This window comes from Pseudorca crassidens, chromosome X (assembly GCF_039906515.1).
Source record: "Pseudorca crassidens isolate mPseCra1 chromosome X, mPseCra1.hap1, whole genome shotgun sequence".
Taxonomy (NCBI): domain Eukaryota; kingdom Metazoa; phylum Chordata; class Mammalia; order Artiodactyla; family Delphinidae; genus Pseudorca; species Pseudorca crassidens.
Genome location: NC_090317.1, coordinates 72534504 through 72553155, shown reverse-complemented (window position 1 = coordinate 72553155; position 18652 = coordinate 72534504). Strand labels below are relative to the sequence as shown.

Below are 18652 nucleotides of genomic sequence, written 5' to 3'. Positions count from 1 at the left end.
AAAGCCACCGCAGTGAGAAGCCCCTGCTCGCTGCAACTAGAGAAAGCTCGCACACAGCAATGAAGACCCAATGCAGCCAAAAATAAAAATCAATTAATTAACTAATTTTTAAGAAGTATGATTTTATAGATTTGAGTGACTAAAAAAACTACTACACATACAATAGATAAGCAACAAGGATTTACTGTATAGCACAGGGAATTATAGCCAATATATTATAATAACCTATAAATGGAAAAGAATCTGCAACAAAGCTGAATCACTATGCTGTACACCTGAAACTAACAGAATATTGTAAATCAACTATATACTTCAATTTAAGAAAACTATTGGGATGGTCTCCACCTGGGTGTGAATGGGAAGAGACAGAAGTGGCTACAGCGACCAACCAATCCCACTAATATGTAAACTGTCTCACAGAAAAGATAAACACTTATGTATGCATATTTGAATGAAAATGTCTGGAAGAGTATTTACCAAAATATTAACAATGTTTATCTTTGAGTGTTGGGATTTGGGAGAATCTTTACTTTCTTCTTGATATCTTTCAGTTTTTCAATGTCCTACAATGAACACATTTTTATCATTAGGGGAAAAAAAGAAAAGCTATTTCCATTAAAAGAAAAATCCACAGGAAGATAAGGGAGTTTTTATCTGATGGGCATGCGTTTTTGCAATAAAGTATGAGGCAAAGTCAACAGCAGACAGTAGGAGGGAGAGATTTGAAGAATGTGAGGAAGGTAAGAAACAGTTGTCTCAGAGAGCAGGGGAATCAGAGAGAAAAAGATGATTTCCGGCAGAAATCCTCTTTGAGGGCCTGATCAAGGTTGATGATCATTAATCTGCCCAGCTGTGTGATTGCCTCCAACAATCCTGAGCTACACAGGTGACAGTATGGAGAAGATGTTTGGATTCCTCCGGGTGGGGTGGAGAGGACTCGGGAGTATTGCCTAGTGAGGTGAAGATATTCGCAAGAGTGATAATGATAATAAATTCAGAAATTTAAGTGGTAAAGGGAACAAGCAAAGATTGGAGGAAACTGATAAACACAGAGAAGGTGTATCTGGGGAGCAGGGGAGTGTGAATTGGAGGATTCACGAGGTCAAAGAATTGTTGCAGTGGGGTTACTTGAGCAAATGAGCTGGAGCTTGGGAAGATGTAGACAGAGAATTTGATGTTTGAAATAGTGATTTCAGAGGTGACATTCTGGCAAAATCTAGGATATAACCATATGAGTAGGTAGCTGAGGTTAATTCATTGAAACAAATCACAGACCCACTCTCTCCTTCACATATTATAACACTCTTATCCACACACTTCCTGCCTTTTACTTGCAGGCCCTGGAATTGAGTTCTAGAGTGACTGGAATCTGCCTTTCCTGCCTTCTTTTTCCACTTCACCACTTCAAAATCCTAGGCTCTGGGCAAACTGAATTATAAACTTTCCCATCTTCTTGCCTTTGTGCACAAGGTTCCCTCTTCCTGAAATGCTCTCCCACCATATCTGAAATTACGTATTTTACCCATCCTTTAAAGCACAGCTTAAAAGCCTCAGCTTCCATGAAGACTTCACAGAACTCCTTCATGTGAATTCCCATGGTACTTCGTTCAGACCTCTCTTAGACCTCTATTATTTCCCACTTTGTGTCTGTACTTATTTGGGCCAATTTTATCTCTGGCTCCTTGAGGAGATCAAGGTTAGACCATGCCTAAAGCAATTTTCTACTCCAGCGTCAAGCATAGTGTCCTACGGAGATATTATTCACTGTGTTAACTGTTTCCAAAATATGGTGTATGTGATTATTTTAGGTGGTGCACAGCCAAACATTTTTTAATAGTTGGATATTTTAATGTGTATTAGGAAAATACTTTGTTTTCCACTTATGATAGTGGTAAATGTTTTCTTTTTTAAAGAAGTGTATTTAAGCTTAAAATTTGGTGTTTTTTTTTAAATAGTACAGGAATTACACAAAAAGAGAAAAATTCATGAAGGCTATACTTACCTGTCTGAGGTCTGGGAAACACGGCACTGAATGAAAAAAGACCTAGAGTACCAAATCAAAGAACTACTCCTTCCTCCACAAAAGATTTATTTAAACAGTAGTGCCGGGATTTATCGCTCTCTCCACTGACAATCTCCTTTAAGCATGTAAATGCAAGAATTGCCCATCTTGAAACAAAACAAAAAACCCAAACCTCTCCTTCAGCTCCCTCCAGCGGTGCCCTGAAATGCTCGCCTATAGCCCAGGTCCTCTTCCTCACCCTCCATTCACAATCCACTGCAGTCCCCCCCACCATCTTGACAGAAACTGTTCTTGAAGTGATCAATTACCTACTAACTGACAAAACCAATGAACCCTTTCTGTCCTCATCTTATTTAACTCGGCTCTCTAGGCAGCATTTGGCATTGTTGACTGCTACCTGAGAGGTCCCTTCCTCCCTAGACTTCCACATCACTCTCCTGTTTCCACCTCCTCCTACACTGAGTCCTCCTCCTCCTGTATCACTTCAATGTTAGAGTTCCTCCAATCTTTTACTATCATAGTGATTTTTAAAAGGAATTTAAAAACTAATGTTTGGGGACTTCCCTGGCGGTCCAGTGGTTGACTCCACGCTTCCACCACAGGGGACATACGTTGGATCCCTGGACAGGGAACTAAGATCCCATACGTGCAGCCAAAAAAAATTTTTCTTTTTAATTTTTTAAAAAATAAAATAATGTTTGTACCTGGTGAAAAACTGAAAAAGTACAGAGGAGAAACCAGAGGTTTCTGGTTAATTTTTCAAAAAGAATAAAAGGTATAAATGCATCCTCTTTTGCTCTTTCACACAAATATTCTGCACCTTGGGGTTTTTGTTCCATTTTGTTTTGTCTCTACTTAAAGTGTGACTTGGAGCTCTTTCCATATCACCTCTTGGCACATATAATTCTATCTTTTTTTTCTCTTTTTTTGAGTAAATGCCATGTTGTTTTATTTAACCTAGATTTATAATGAGCTTTTATGTCCAGGAAAGCAAAATCTCATCTTTTAAATGGCTGTATGTCTTCCACTGAATTAATATAACTTAACTAGTTCCTGGCCAGTGCACATCAGGTAGCTTCCAAGTTTTACGCTATTATGAATAATGTTACTGTAAACATCCTCATATACGTAAATTTTTAATTCCTATAAATGAAATTGTCAGATCAAAAAGAATGTGTTTTTAATTCTGGTATCATCAAATTACCCTCCGCAAAAGTCACAAGAATGTATATCCCCATCATGTATAAGACTGCCTGTTTACCCTCACTTTTGCCAATGCCTTGTCATCGAAATTTGTTTTGCCAGTCTGGAAGGTAAGAACTGAATTCTCATGGTTGTTTTAATTAGCATTTCTTGTTGAGTGAGGTTCAGTATCTTTTTTTATATTTGTTGGTATCTTATATTCTTTTTCTGAACACTATAACCTGTACTCATTTTTCTGTCAAGTTATTCATCTTTCTTATTTTTTATGAGTTCTTTGTACATAAAGGAAATGATATCATTTGTGCTTCAAAAGTTTGATTGTTTATTTTGCCCCAAGGCAATCTTTAGCCCCACACACAGCTTCCATTACATACTCATTTGCCCTCTGAGTTGATGATTCCTAAATCTGTAACTCTAGCCTAGCTCCAAGTTCCAATGGGTGATTATGTATCTTCACCTATATGAAGCTAAACTCATGTACATGTTTATAAACTCAGCATATCTGGAACTGAATTTATCTTTCCCCAGATATGCTCTTCCTCTTACGCTCTCCATCTTGGCTAATAATTTGACCATTCACCCAGAAAGTTCACCCAGAAATCTAAGTCGTCCACTTCTTTCTTAGCTCCAACATCCAAATGACCAAAAATCCTGAAATATTTTGCCCAAATGACTATGATGCTCTTCTAACTAATTACTGCTAGCAATGTCACACAGTGGTTAAAGAGCACAGGCTGCAGAGTCAGAACTGGGTGCATATCCTGGCCCTGATCACTCCAAGTTATGTGACCTACAGCATATCTCTTACCACAAACCTGTTTTCCTCATCTGTAAAAAATAATTACCATAACATCTACTTCATTGGGTCATTGCAAGAACTAAAAAGAGATTATATGCACAGTATCTGGCATAAAATAAATACTGAATAAATGGCAGCTATTATCACACTGCTCTAACTTCCCCCACCCTCTTCCAAGCCATCCTCCTTGCTGCTGCCAGACTAATAAATCCAACCACCCCTTTTGCTTGGAATCATTCAGTGACAACACCCCCTCCCCCGCTCCACACACACACACCATTTTAAGATAACATCTGAATTCCTAGGTAGGGTATACAAGGCTATTCGTGTGGTCTCTTACCTTTCAGCACAACCCCATATATGCTGCCCTCCAGCCACATTAAACTATGTCATACCCCCAACACAGTACGCCTTTTCACACTGTTCACTGGCAGATAAGCCCTCCCCCTCAGTCCACTTCATAAACACCTACTCAAGGGAATTCACTGGCGGTCCAGTGGTTAGGACTCCGCGCTTTCACTGCAGAGGGTCCGGGTTTAATCCCTGGTCGGGGAACTAAGATCCCACAAGCCGCAGGGTGCACTCAGGTCAAGCACATCCTTCTTTGTGCCTCTGCAGCTCTCGGCACTTACCCCTGCCCTGAGACAAATCGCATTGTTTCCTGTTTACCTGCTTGTCTCCCCCACTAGATCGTGAGTTCCTTGAGGGCAGGGACTATGTTTTATTCATGTTCGTATCCGCAGCACCCAGCACGGGCCTAGCATTTTACAGGCGCTCCTCATATGTTTGCTGAGTAAATGGAGGAATGAATAGTTCTTGGTCTGAGCAGCTCTAACCTCTGTTTCCTTACAACAACCAGTAGCTATACATATACACAGTCCTTTACCCATCCTCTCCTATTGTCCACCCCTTCCCAGAAGTACTAAACACCACAGCCAAAATTTCTGTTGTCCAGGTAGTCATAGGAGTCTGGGACTGGTCCAACTAGGAGGGGTGGAACAGAAGACAATGGTCTCAGTGTAGGCCCTGACCAATGCCAGTGTTGAGATCAGAGTCCACCCCCAAATCCTAGAGACGAGTCTTGCTGTCTACTGATTCAGAACCTAACCTTTTGTGTAGCAAGGGGAAAACATATCTCAAGATCGTTCCTTGAAGTGTGACTAGACTTGATGGCTACTTACACCACCCTACTCAAACCCCAAGCCAACAAGAAAGCACACACAGGCACAGCAGATACTTTTGCGGTGACGGCAGCAAACAAAGGACACTTATCTGAAGCTCTCCACACTGAAAGTCAGGCTCCATATCATCTCCAGTAAGCAAAGAACAAGACATAGTTTCTATTTCTAGTTTCTTTTAATAATTTTTTAAAAGCCAGTAAGCAGCTACAGATACAGTTAAAAAGTAGACGAGTGAAAAAAAAAAGACAAGAAAGAGCAGACACATCCTTCACTCCACAATAAATACAGAGCTCTATCTGTGTTGCCCCACCAACATCCCATGGGAAGCCTAGCTCTCTGTGTGGTCAGGAGTACTCTCCATTATTGTGCAGGGAGAACAGACAGCATTCAGGTGTGATGATGTCAAATCGAATGTGTACAGGCACTGCTGAGATCCAGGTCTACAGTTTTGGCCCTAGACTTGAGTGGGGGTTGGTCACTCTTAACCTCTTCCAGGCTGTGCTGCATCCCATAGCCGAAGTAGATAGCAAACCCTAGTAGGGAAAGGTAGCTGTGAGGTAGGGAAAATAGTGGCCTGTAAAAGCTTACTAGGGCTCCTACTCAAGAGGGAAAGGAGGTGGGAAAGGAGACCCGAGAGGCCTACTCTTCCCAAGTGGATACCTACCAATCAGCATCCAGACCCCAAATCGGGCCCAGGTACCAGCTGTCATCTGCATCATAAGGTAAATATTCACAAAGATGCTCATTAGTGGGAGGAGAGGCAAAGCAGGTACCTGGGAACAAAGCAAAATCTTCTTTGTACAGACCACAGGGTGATATAGAAAGAGATTCCTAACCTACTCAAGCCAGGAAAGGGAGAGTCCGACTCCTCCTCATGCTGTGTATTTCAGTGTCCATTCATGTAGTGTACCTCATATGGGACTCCAAGAATATGCAGAATTTGTGGAAATGGAAAAGGAAGGGTCAGAGAAGACATCTTTGGCCTAGGTATCTCCTATATCTTTCCCTTCTTGTCCAATGAAAGAATATGTATGAGACTGCAAGGTATCTGGAACGTATTCTTCCAAGATGGGTTGGTGGAGGGGAAAAAAAGAGGTCATTTACCTTAAAGTGAAGTGGAGTGGAGCTCTGTGGCTGTCTCCAGATGACTCCAGTGATCCCAGTAATGAGCATCAGGAGCAGCACAAACACTGCAATCCACACTGGGTCTCCAGAAAGCAGTGGAGTGGACCACTGGGCCAGCACCAGGCAAAGGACACTCAGCAGTAGAGCTTCAAGGGTCAAGTTGAGAAACATCAAAACCAGTTCTTGAGAGCAACATATTAAGACATTAGGCACCCCGCTCCAAGGAGGGTCACCCTCTCTCAGCCACCAAATGCCACACACTCCCCTCCTTCCCATCGTGCTGACCCAAGAGAAAAATGCCAATGCTCACCAAGTAGTGAGGAACAAACATAGACAACTTGGCCAGAGAGTGGAGTGGGGATGGAGTTGAGTGGACAAAATAGTCCCTGTAGGGTCAGCTTCTCTGCTTCATGGATCTTCTCCTCCTGCAACTCCACTTCACCTTCCTCATTCCTCATCTCCTGGTCAGGCTGATACCTGAGACAAGAGGAAGATGGCAGTATTAAGAACAACTCTTAACCACTATACCATCTTCTCCCAGGCAGCTTAACCTTCCTCGTCACCATTAAGAGTAGCCACTCTTTTTGGCAGGGAGGGATGTCCCTATTCCTCAAGGAAAGTCAGGATGATGAAGGAAGAGAAGGAGGAGCAGGTCCCCATCACTCCTCATCTCAGACTCAAAACCCAAACCACAGCATGCAGAGGAAAGGAGTCTCACCTGAGGATGAGAACACAAATAGCCACCAGGGAGTAAGCAAGCAGGGTCCCAATTGACATGAGGTCCACCAGATCAGTGAGTTCAAAGAGGAATGCCATGAATGCTGAAATTGATGGGCAGAAAACATGAGCAAAGGCAAGAGCAAAGTGAACGGAGTTGCTGAAACAACGAGGGGAAGGGCAAAGAAGAGTTTTCACCTGCGATAATGCCAGAGACCACAGTGGCCACGATGGGGGTGTGTGTGCCGGTGTAGATCCGGGCAAGGACACGAAACAGGAGGCCATCCTCTGCCATCGCGTAGATCACCCGAGGCATGGGGAACATAGAGCCCAAGAGGCTGGAGAGAAGTACGCCCAGAGCGGCGTTGACGGGGCATCTCTCTCCTCAGGACTGTGAGCTTAACGAGTCTCCACCTTCTGCTCACAGCCGTTTTAGGGACTACTTAAGGGCCTTTTAAGGGGTATTCTCTGGTGTGGAACGCTATCACCTGAGACTCTTACAGCAGAGGAAAACAAACATTTGACACTGACCTGGTAGAAAGAGCACAGAGGGATCCGATGGCTACAACATAGCGGGCAGGGTCCCATCCAGTATAGAGAAAGGCCTCAGGCAAGGGGCTCTCGGGTTGAAGCTGGTAGTAAGGCATCATGAGTGTGAGTGCCGAAGAGACACCAAAATAGGCCAAAAAGCAGACGAAGAGTGAAATCACAATGCCTGTGGGGATGGAACGCTGGGGATTCTGGGCCTCTTCCCCTGCAGGAAGGGGCACAAGGTTCTGAATCAGAGAAGCAGGCTCGCTCCTCTACCACTCCAACCCGCACACCGCCTGAGCACACGCAGATGCCCAAGCCCCAGACAGAACGGAATGACTGTGTTACCAGTGGTAGCAATACAGTCGAAACCAACAAATGCATAGAAACAGGTCGCTGCTCCACGGAGAATCCCCTCGAAGCCGAAAGGCACAAACCCTCCAGAGCCCAGAGGGCCCAAGCTAAAGTGAAAGAAGGGGTAGAAAAGGTAAGAGCGTGTTCAGCCAACTCTTGTTCCTTTTCTCTAAGGCCCAACTATTTAGCTGGGTCTTCAAGGCCTAGGCTCCCATTCCTCCCCACTGCCAATCCAGAATCCCTCAGCGCAGATCCCTCTGTTCCCCGTCATGCTCCCAGCTCTGCATCTCCTGAATCTCCTAACCTATAGGTGTCATTGAGTCCAGCCACGGCCAGTTTGTAGTCCTCTTCTGTGAGCTTCCAGTTGTGCAGATCTCCCTTAATGAAGCCAGAGATGATGACAAAACCGAGAACCAAAAGATTCACCACCGTGAACACTTTGGTAACCAGGGCTGACTCACTAGCCCCCAGAGCCAGCAATCCTGTGGGAAAGAAAGGCCTCAGTCCAAGCTTTGTTTCCTTGCCTCTATGTGCAGACCTTTCCTTCCCAGCTTCTTCTTTCTCACTGCTCTCACCTCCACAAGCTCCCAGGCCTAGTCCCCACTAGCCCCACCCCCGTCACTGTCCCTGTCCCTTGCCTCACCGGTGAGCAACAACACAAGGCCCATAGCAAAAAAGTCTGGATATTCTGCGAGGACATGGGGAACGTGCAGTGAGATGCTCCCCTGCAGGGTCTGAGAGATGTGGTTCCCAATCAGGTTGTCAAAAGCTGAGCTCCAGGCCCGGGCCACACTGGCTGTACCTGGTGGACCAGAGGCAGAAACACGGGGTCAAGTTTCCTCTCTCCTCTCCTCCCTCCCCCAGACCAGTCTCACAAGAATACCTGCTATTTTCACCTACTCTTACCTTTTAAGAACCAAAGCCAGTCAATTAAGGACACCAAGACAGAGGTAAGTAGAACAAACAATTTCTCCACAACTTCAACCCTCCCAGCCCCCCAACAAATACACGCATTTATGGATATTTAAGTCCTGTGAATGAACACCTCACTTCACCACTCCACCCAGATTTCCTGACTCCATGCCCCTTCATTGGTTGTGCAGTTGCCCCCTGCCCCACCATCTCACCGATGACATAGGAGAGGATGAGGTTCCAGCCAGTGGTGAAGGCCCAGAGTTCACCCACAGTGACATAGCTGTACAGATACGCAGAACCAGAACGGGGAACCCGAGCACCAAACTCCGCATAGCACAGCCCAGCCAACATAGAAGATAGGGCGGCCACCAAAAAGCAGATCACAATGGATGGTCCTGCTTTATCTTTGGCCACCTCGCCAGCCAGGACATACACGCCTGCACCCAATGTGCTGCCCACACCTAGGGCCACTAAATCCAGAGTGGTCAGGCATCTAGCAAGGCGAGTCTCAGCCATGCCTGGCTCCAGTGTACGTCTGCGTACCAGCTTTTGACCAAATCTGCAAAGCGCCTGCCACAGCATTCTGGCTGGAATTGAAGAGGATGCTAGGAAGGATCTGGTGAAAAACAAGACAAAAGACCTTCAATAGGGCTCATTATCCCTAAGCTCTAAGAGTGAATTACAATACCCACTCCACCAAGTAAAGGAGCTGGGGGGGGGATGGGAGGAGGATGTTGAAGGGACAAAGGCAAGTCACTTTTCCTCTAACCTCAGTTTCTTCATATGCAAGTAGGAATAACAATACCTCACAGGTTTGTGGAAGGACTAATTTCAGAAAAGGCATGTGAAACCTCCCGATAGTTCAGTGGCCTGGCACCTAGTAGGTGATCAATCAATATTAGTCTCTTCTTTCTTTGGCGGGGAAACTATAGCGTTTATCCTAGACCCCAACCCAGGAGCCAGAGAAGCTCAATTGTGTCCGTTCCCTGGCCTGTGGTTCTTTGGGGATTAAACAGAACTCAACCCAGTAAAAGCCAGCAGCTCTGGGGAGAACCCCCTTCTCACACCCAATATCCACATTCCTTTTCGGCGCTCGCCCCCAGGGCTTCAAATAAGCAAGGTTCCTAGATCTCCCGGAGGGAGGGGGGACCGACCTCGGCTACAGATCAAAAGTGAGCACCGACTCAGTTCCATCCTTCCTCTCCAAGCCCACACTGTGTAACTGGCGCTGCCATCGCCCAGGGGGGTAAGCAAATGTTCCCCCACTTCCTCCCGCCCCGCAAGGCTGACCAGCAAGGATCAACAGTGAGGCGGGGCTTCGACATCTAAAGATTTGGAGACGCCCCCAGAGAGGGGCCCCTGAGCAGCCAGAAATTGCTCACACCCGAGAGGAGGGGTTCCGCCCTATGCCCCGCGACTCAGCTCCCAGTTTCTTATGCCCCCATCTAGAAAAGGTCTGGGGCTGAGGTGGAAATGGGAGCCTTGGCTCCCAGGGCTGGGGTCTCGCCAGCAACAGGTCACGGCCGTGTTGATGCAACTGCATGCCATGGTTGCCAGAGAATCCTAGGTATGCCCAGACCCTCGCCCGCCCCCTCCGACACACTTGTCGGCCTCCAACGCTTACCGGGGAGCTTTTGCAAGCCCAGAGCGCGGAGCGTCTCGGATAGGGTTCGGTGAGGCTGAGTTCAGCCGACTTGGGTTGGGGATGCCGAGCTCGGCTGCTCAAGCTTCAAAGCTGCTGCTTGGGGTCGTTGCGCGCCAAGCGCCCGTTTTATACACCCGGAGGCGGAGCCGGTAACGTCATGAAATCCCACCCCCAATCCTCCTCGCTAGAACACACACACACACACACACACACACACACACACACACACACACACACACACACACACACACACACACACACACACACACACACACACACACACACACACACACACACACACACACACACACACACACACACCCCTCTCTCTCGCCCGCCCCTCCCTCTCTCTCTTTCTCTCTCTCTCCCCAGCTTTGCAAAAGGGATTGCGTGGGGCCTGACATTGCTTCCCACTTGCAAAAGCAAGACGAGCGTGGCAGGGAGCGAGAAAGGGGGGAGGGCAGCCTTTTCCCATTCTCCTCGCTGAGCGTCAGAGCCGGACAATAAGAGGCTTCCTGGCCTGAAACCCCAGGGGATTTTCTACCTTTGTGCCTTGATAGTCAGAATCGGTGATTGGCAGGAGTGGGGGAGGGGGGTGAGAGGTGGAGGGGAAAACAGCACCGGGGAGTCTCCAACTCAACTCTCATTCTTACTAAGCTTTCTTTTCTACATGAGGTTACCTCACCCCTGAAATCTTTCCCAAGGACCCTACCAGATTGTGGACAGCCATCTGACGCCAACCCCTCAGCCCTGACCCTCAACTGTGGGTGTTTCCTAATGCAGTCAGCAGGAGAATGGAAGATGATTTCAACTACCACCTGTACACAGATAATTAATCCCATCTAGATTTCTAGGCCCCAGTTTCTCCATAGTGTACCTCCAGCTACCTATAAATGTTAAACTAAATATTAACTATGAAATTCTGACAATACTGAAATATTAGAGGAGGGAGCTTATTTAATTCCATTTTACTGATGAGTAAACTGAGGCTCAGAGGCATAACTTGCCTGACATACACCATAATTATTTGTTGACCACCTTACTGGTAAAACCTGGTGTATTGGACTTCAATACCGGCCTCTATGTGTACCATACCTCACTTAAATGCACAAGAAAAGGAGGCATGGCAGCAAGCAAAGCCAAACCAGGAGAAGCACCAGCATGGAGACAAGCCCTTTTAGGCTAGTTTCTGGGAAACAGAAGAGGAGCAGAAGAATCAAAGAAAGATCACACCGGGTATCAGACCCTAAAACCCCATCCAGCCTAATCAGTTCTTAGAATGGAGCACCAAGGGTTGTGAAGGTGTGGTTCTCTTCCACCAAGACATCTCAGGGATTAAGGATGGGCCTAAATATCCTTGTTTCCTTTAAATAATCCATTATGAATATGTCACCAATAAATCTATCTAAAATATAAATCCTTTTTGAAGTAACTGGTAGTTTCAGCTAGCTACAGCTCCATTTTGGCTTTCCTTAAGTATTCATTGAGCACTGACTATGTATAGCAGCTAGCATAGCAATGAAGAGACTACAAAGGATACAGAAAATAAAATCCTGGCCCTCGTAGTCTTAAAAATCTAGTTAGGGAAAGAACACACACACAATACAATTGAAACTGTATTACCTAGTAGTTAGAAGTGCAGTCTTTGGCGTTAGACCTAGGTTAAATTTCCAGCTCAGATACTGTGTGGCCTTGAGCAAATTACCTAACATCTCTGAGCCTCAGTTTTTGGATATAATATACACGTTTCACAGGGTGGTTGAGATGCTTAGATGAGATTATGAAGTCAACTCTTCCTGCCTGGCACATGGGAAGTATTCACTAAAAACTTAATTCATATTCAGAATAATACTTTGGTGTGTATGATAATTATTTGGTTACTTAGATTAGATGATTGATTCAATTATGAGATTAATCAACAAGTTGCTGTTGTAAATATTCAGGGAAAGAAGTCCTTGGTACAGACTGGAATACTAAGAAGTAGTAACTAAGTAGAAACTAATAAGACCTCTTAGTTTGCAAGGGGTTGAGGCATGAAGTAAAGTCAGGGTCCCATGTAGAGACTAGCCTAGCATGTGCAGGTTAACAGTGGACTTAATGGGCATTCAATTATTCAATAAAAACTTGATCAGTTAATTAGAAGCATTAGGAGGTGCTCTCCAATTGTAGCGTTCCAAGATTTTATGCAACTCTTCTCATTCACCTACCTATCCCTTTCATGAATTTGTAGGATTCAACCATATTTCCTTCCTCAGCTTTTATTTTTCCAGAAGTTCCCTGATGTCCTCCACCATTATGGATTTCTCCAGCTTCATTAACTCTTTCTTGTGGTATAATGGCCAGGTGCAAAACATTGAATTTTTTTGTTTGTTTTTATTATAAAACAATTTAACACTAATGAGAACTGCAAAAAAAGAAAAAACCCACCCAATATTATCATATAATTTTGCATGCTTCTGTTTTCATGATCAAATAAATATTTTTCAAATTACTTCTAGTATTCAAAATTGTCATTGTTAGTGGTTGCATAATATTCCATAGCACTGATGTACCATTATTTATTTAACCATTTAAACATTTATTCAGGTTGTTTCCAGTTTTCCTTTGTTCTAAGAAACACCTTCATTAATACAATGTCTCTAGTTGAATTACTTTCTTAGGCTTCATTCCCAGGATTGGGATTACTGAGTCAAAGATAACGAACATATTTATAAATTTTGATACTTGTTACAGTGCTTTCCCAAAGGATTTTTATCAGTTTACAGTGCTATCAGCCATGTTACAGCAAAGCAACATTACCACAATCTCACCAGCATAGCTATAATTTAAACAAGTCATTTGCTAATAAAATAAAAGTAGAAGTGCATTCTGTTTAGAATTACTATTTCTTTTGGAAATTGTTTATTCATATCTTTTCTTTTTCCAACTTAGTTATTTGGGTCCTGATGCTTTCCTCATAAATGAGAATTAATTCTTTATATAGATATTAACCTTTCTTCTGTAATATTCGATTCAAATATTTTCCTATGTTTGTTGCTTTCATTTACAGAGCTTAAAATTTTTTAACTTTTTATTGAGGTACGGTATACACAGAGAAATGTGCACACTGGTATCGTAAGTGTACAGCTCAATGAATGCTCACAAAATGAACACACTCCTGTAACAGCACCCACATCAAGAAACAAACCATTATCAGTGCCCCAGAAATCCCCTTCATGCTTCCTTCCAGTAACTACTTTCCCTTCTGACAAGGGCAACCTCTGTCCCAACTTCTAACAGCCTAGATTTTTTTTTTACCTGTTTTTGTTCTTTATATAAATGGAAACATATAGTACGTACTCTTTTGATAATTGAGATAAAATTCACATACCATAAAATTCAACCTTTTGGGGCTTCCCTGGTGGCGCAGTGGTTGAGAGTCCGCCTGCAGATGCAGGGGACACGGGTTCGTGCCCCGGTCCGGGAAGATCCCACATGCCGCGGAGCGGCTGGGCCTGTGAGCCATGGCCGCTGAGCCTGCGCGTCCGGAGCCTGTGCTCCACAACGGGGGAGGCCACAACAGTAAGAGGCCCGCATACCGCAAAAAAAAAAGTAAAATTCAAACTTTTGAAGTGAACAATTCACTAGTTTTTAGTATAGCCACAGAGCTGTACACCCATTACTACAATCAATTGTATACATATTCATCATCCCAACAAGAAACCTTGTTCCCATTTCCAGTCATTCCCCATTTCCTCCCAAACCCCTCACTCCAGCCCTAGGCAACCACAATTCTACTTTCGGTCTCCATAAATTTGCCTATTTTTCTAGACATTTTCACCTAAATGGAAGCATGCAGTATGTGGTCTTTTGTGAACCAGCTTCTTTCATTTAGCATAATGTTTTCAAGGTTCATTGATGTTCTACCATGTATAAGTACATACTTCATTCCTTTTTATTGCCAGATAATGTTCCATTGTATGGGGAAAAAAACGTATTTATCCATTAATCAGCCAATGGACATTTGGGTTGTCTCCCTTTTTTTTTTGCTATTATGAATAATGCTGCTATGAACATTAGTATACAAGTATTTCTGTGGACATATGTGTTACATTATTTTGAGTACATACCTAGGAGTAGAATTGCTGAATCATATGGTAACTCTATCTTTAATCTTTTGAGGAACTGCCACACTGTTTTCCACAAAGGCTGCACCACTTTACATTCCCACCAGCAGTATTATGAGGGTTCCATTTATTCGACATTCTCACCAACACTTGTTATAATCCATCTTTTATTTTATCATAGCCATCCTAGTAAGTGTGAAGTGGTATCTTATTGTGGTTTTGATTTGCATTTCCCTAATGACTAATGATGTTGAGCATCTTCTCATGTGCTTATTAGTTCATCCATTTTTAATTGGATTGTCTTTTTTTTTTTTTTCTTTTTTGCGGTATGCGGGCCTCTCACTGTTGTGGCCTCTCCCGTTGCGGAGCACAGGCTCTGGACATGCAGGCTCAGCGGCCATGGCTCAGGGGCCCAGCCGCTCCGCGGCATGTGGGATCTTCCCGGACCGGGGCATGAACCCGTGTCCCCTGCATCGGCAGGCGGACTCTCAACCACTGCGCCACCAGGGAAGCCCTGGATTGTCTTTTTATTGTAGAGTCTAGACACTAGATCCTTATCAGATATAAGATCTGCTAATATTTTTGCCCATTCTATGAGCTGTCTTTTCACTTTCTTCATAGTGTCTTTTGATACACAAAAGTTTTTGATTTTGACAAGTCCAATTTATCTATTTTTTCTTTGATTGCTTCTGCTTTAAGTGTCATATGTAAGAAACCATTGCCTAATCCATGGTCACAAAGATTTACACCTATATTTCCCTCTAAGAGTTTTATGGTTTTACCTCTTATATTTAGGTCTTTGATCCATTTTTGAGTTAATTTCTGTACAAGGTGTGAGGTAGGGGTCCAAATCCATTTTTTTGCAAATGGATATCAAGTGTCCCAATACCATTTATTGAAAAGACTATTCTTTCCCCCATTGAATTGTCTTGGCACCCTTGTCAAAAATCAGCTGACCAAAAATGTGAGCGTTTATTCCTGGACTCTCAATTCTATTCCACTGAGTTATATGCCTGTCCTTATGCCAGTCCCACACTCTTGATTACTGTAGCTCTGTAGTAAGTTTTGAAATTGGAAATGCAAGTCCTTTAATTTTGTTCTTCTCTTTCAAGATTCTTTCGACTATTCTGGGGTCCCCTGAATTTCCATGTGAAATGTAGGATCTGCTTGCCGATTTCTGCAAAGAAGACAGCTGGAATTTTGATGGATATTGCCTTATATCCATAGATTAATTTGGATAGTATTGCCATCTTAACAATATCAACTCTTCTGAACTGTGAACATGGGATGTCTTTCCATTTTTTAAGGTCTTTTTAATTTCTGTCAACAATATTTTATAGTTTTCAGAGAGTAAGTTTTGTACTTCTTTTGATAAATATATTCCCAAGTATATTATTCTTTTTAATATTATTGTAAATAAAATGTTTCCTTATTTTTTTCATTGATCCTATAGAAATATAATTGATATCTGTATATTGATCTTGTACCTTGCAACCTGGCTGAGCTCACTTATAAGTTCTAATAGTGTTTTAATGGATTCCTTAGGACTTTCTATATACAAGATCATATCATCTGCAAACAGAGATGGTTTCACTTTTTCATTTCCAATCTGAATGCCCTTTATTTCTTTTCCTTACCTAATTGCTCTAGCTCAAATTTCCAGTACAGTGTTGAATGGAAGTGGTGAGAGTAGACATCCTTGCCTTGTTTCTGATTATAGGGGGAAAGCACTCCGGTTTTCACCATTAAGTATGATGGCTAGCTGTGGGTTTTTTTTTTTTTTTTTTTTTTTTTGGCTGCATTGGGTCTTCCTTGCTGCGTGCAGGCTTTCTCTCTAGTTGCAGCAAGTGGGGGCTACTCTTTGTTGCAGTGCATGGGCTTCTCATTGTGGTGGCTTCTCTTGTTGCGGAGCACGGGCTCTAGGCACACGGGCTTCAGTAGTTGTGGTGCACAGGCTTTGTTGCTCTGTGGCATGTGGGATCTTCCCGGACCAGGGCTTGAACCCATGTCCCCTGCATCGGCAGGCAGACTCTCAACCACTGCACCACCAGGGAAGCCCATGGAACTCTGATATTTTTTAAAAACAACTATAAAGGACATTATTGGGGCTACTGGGGAAATTTGAATGTGGACTATGTATTAGATGATGATAGTGTATCAGTACCAGTTTCCTGTGCATGATAATGGTATTGAGGTTATGTAGGAGAATGTCCTTGTTCTTAGGAGACACGTGCTGAGTATTTAGGGATGAAGTGTCACAAATGGGTCAGCAAAAATAATGTGCATATGTGTGTATGCACGTGCATGCACATGAGAGTGTGTGTAGAGGGAGAGAAAGAAAGCAAATGTGGCAAATACTGACAATTGGTGAATTTAGGTAAACAGTATATGGGTATTCATTACACTACTAAAATTATCCATAGGCTTGAATTGTTTTAAATTAAAAGTTTTAAATGGGGCTTCCCTGGTGGCGCAGTGGTTGAGAGTCCGCCTGCCGATGCAGGGGACACGGGTTCGTGCCCCGGTCCGGGAAGATCCCACATGCCGTGGAGCGGCTGGGCCCGTGAGCCATGGCCGCTGAGCCTGCGCGTCCGGAGCCTGTGCTCCGCAACGGGAGAGGCCACAACAGTGAGAGGCCGGCGTACCGCAAAAAAAAAAAAAATAAAAAAGTTTTAAATGATCACCCTCTTATAGATGATATCTCACTTTTTCTACTTAACCCTGTAATCCATCTGGAATTTACTTTGGTGTTTGAAATGTGATATTATATATATTATGTATATAAATAATTTGAAGTTTTGTCAAAATACAAATCAGTCGGCCTAATACAATTTGTAAGGCCAACTGGCCCGAGGCAGGGGAACACAATCAGATTCACAGGTTGCATCAGACCGAAACTCTCCGGACCACCCAGTTCCAGAAACTGACCTGGAGACTTTCGGACCACCCAGTTCCAGGAAATGACCTGGGGACTTTGAACCCGGCCCAGCCTTCCCGCCTTTCGAGGGGCGGGACTAACCGTCCCCCAGGATACCCGAAAAGACCACCAAATAAGGAATACCCTGTGCCCTCCCAGATTCACCACACCCCTTTCCCTTCTTCCCCTATAAAATCTTGCCCAACCCTCGCCCGGGTGCGACTTCTCTGGCCCCTTTCTCTGGGACCAGTGAACTTCGCCCCGGAGTGCTCCCTAATAAAGCTCACTTGAAGCTTTCTTCTGTTTCGCGGTGCCGTTTGTTAAGATCCGACCTTACACAATTCATTGGTCATTTTTTCTCGACTGTCTGATTATGTCTACTTTATCATGTAGTAAATTCTCAAATATACTAGCATATAGCTCTGGATTCTCTATTTTTCACTGATCTATGTCTGCTTTTATGCCAGCACATTAAATTTAGTTTTTAATTTAAAAATTACAAAAGCAAAACATGTAAGACAGAAAATAAAAATCCACTTCCACCTACTGTGAGATCTCCACTGTTAACAGTTTGGTTTGCTTTCTTCTAGATTCCGTGCCTATACAAGAAAATATACACATAATTTAAATACAGACAGCTTTTTTTTTAGTTAATTAATTAATTAATTTTTGGCTGTGTTGGGTCTTCCTTGCTGTGTGCGGGCTTCCTCTAGTTGCGGCGAGCGGGGGCTACTCTTCGTTGGGGTGCACGGGCTTCTCATTGTGGTGGCTTCTCTTGTTGCAGAGCACGGGCTCTAGGCGAGTAGGCTTCAGTCGTTGCAGCACGCGGGCTCAGTCGTTGTGGCACACAGGCTCTAGAGCACAGTCTCAGTAGTTGTGGCACATGGGCTTAGTTGCTCCACGGCATGTGGAGTCTTCCCCAACCAGGACTCGAACCCGTGTCCCCTGCATTGGTAGGCGGATTCTTAACCACTGCGCCACCAGGGAAGTCCCCAGATAGCCTTTTAAAATACAAATATGATTATACTATACATGTTCTTCTGGGTTTTTTTTTTTCTTGAAAATATATTTTGAACTGCTTTCCAGATCAGTATTCATGGGCCCCCCTCACTTTTTAAAATGGCTGCCTAGTGTTC

The 18652-nt window shown here is 43.9% G+C and overlaps 1 protein-coding gene across 1 annotated transcript; it reads right to left on the bottom strand.

The window, feature by feature from the left end:
* Positions 1–5374: 5374 nt before the first annotated feature.
* Positions 5375–10810, bottom strand: SLC7A3 (solute carrier family 7 member 3). The gene is made up of 12 exons (XM_067724173.1): positions 10473–10810; positions 9061–9464; positions 8577–8735; positions 8238–8415; positions 7928–8040; positions 7580–7802; positions 7247–7386; positions 7050–7152; positions 6642–6808; positions 6311–6477; positions 5871–5979; positions 5375–5739 (listed from the first exon to the last, which is right to left on the bottom strand). Exons 2-12 carry the CDS (start codon positions 9428–9430, stop codon positions 5609–5611), a joined length of 1860 nt encoding a protein of 619 aa, XP_067580274.1. The 5' UTR covers positions 9431–9464; positions 10473–10810; the 3' UTR covers positions 5375–5608.
* Positions 10811–18652: the final 7842 nt, after the last annotated feature.

Excerpts from the sequence above, each read along its gene's own strand:
- SLC7A3 (XM_067724173.1), bottom strand. The coding sequence starts at position 9,430 with ATGCTGTGGCAGGCGCTTTGCAGATTTGGTCAAAAGCTGGTACGCAGA. Across the intron at positions 8,416-8,576 it reads CCTTGTGTTGTTGCTCACCG|GATTGCTGGCTCTGGGGGCT; the intron begins GTGAGGCAAGGG and ends TCTTTCCCACAG. Across the intron at positions 7,153-7,246 it reads GGTCTCTGGCATTATCGCAG|CATTCATGGCATTCCTCTTT; the intron begins GTGAAAACTCTT and ends CATCAATTTCAG.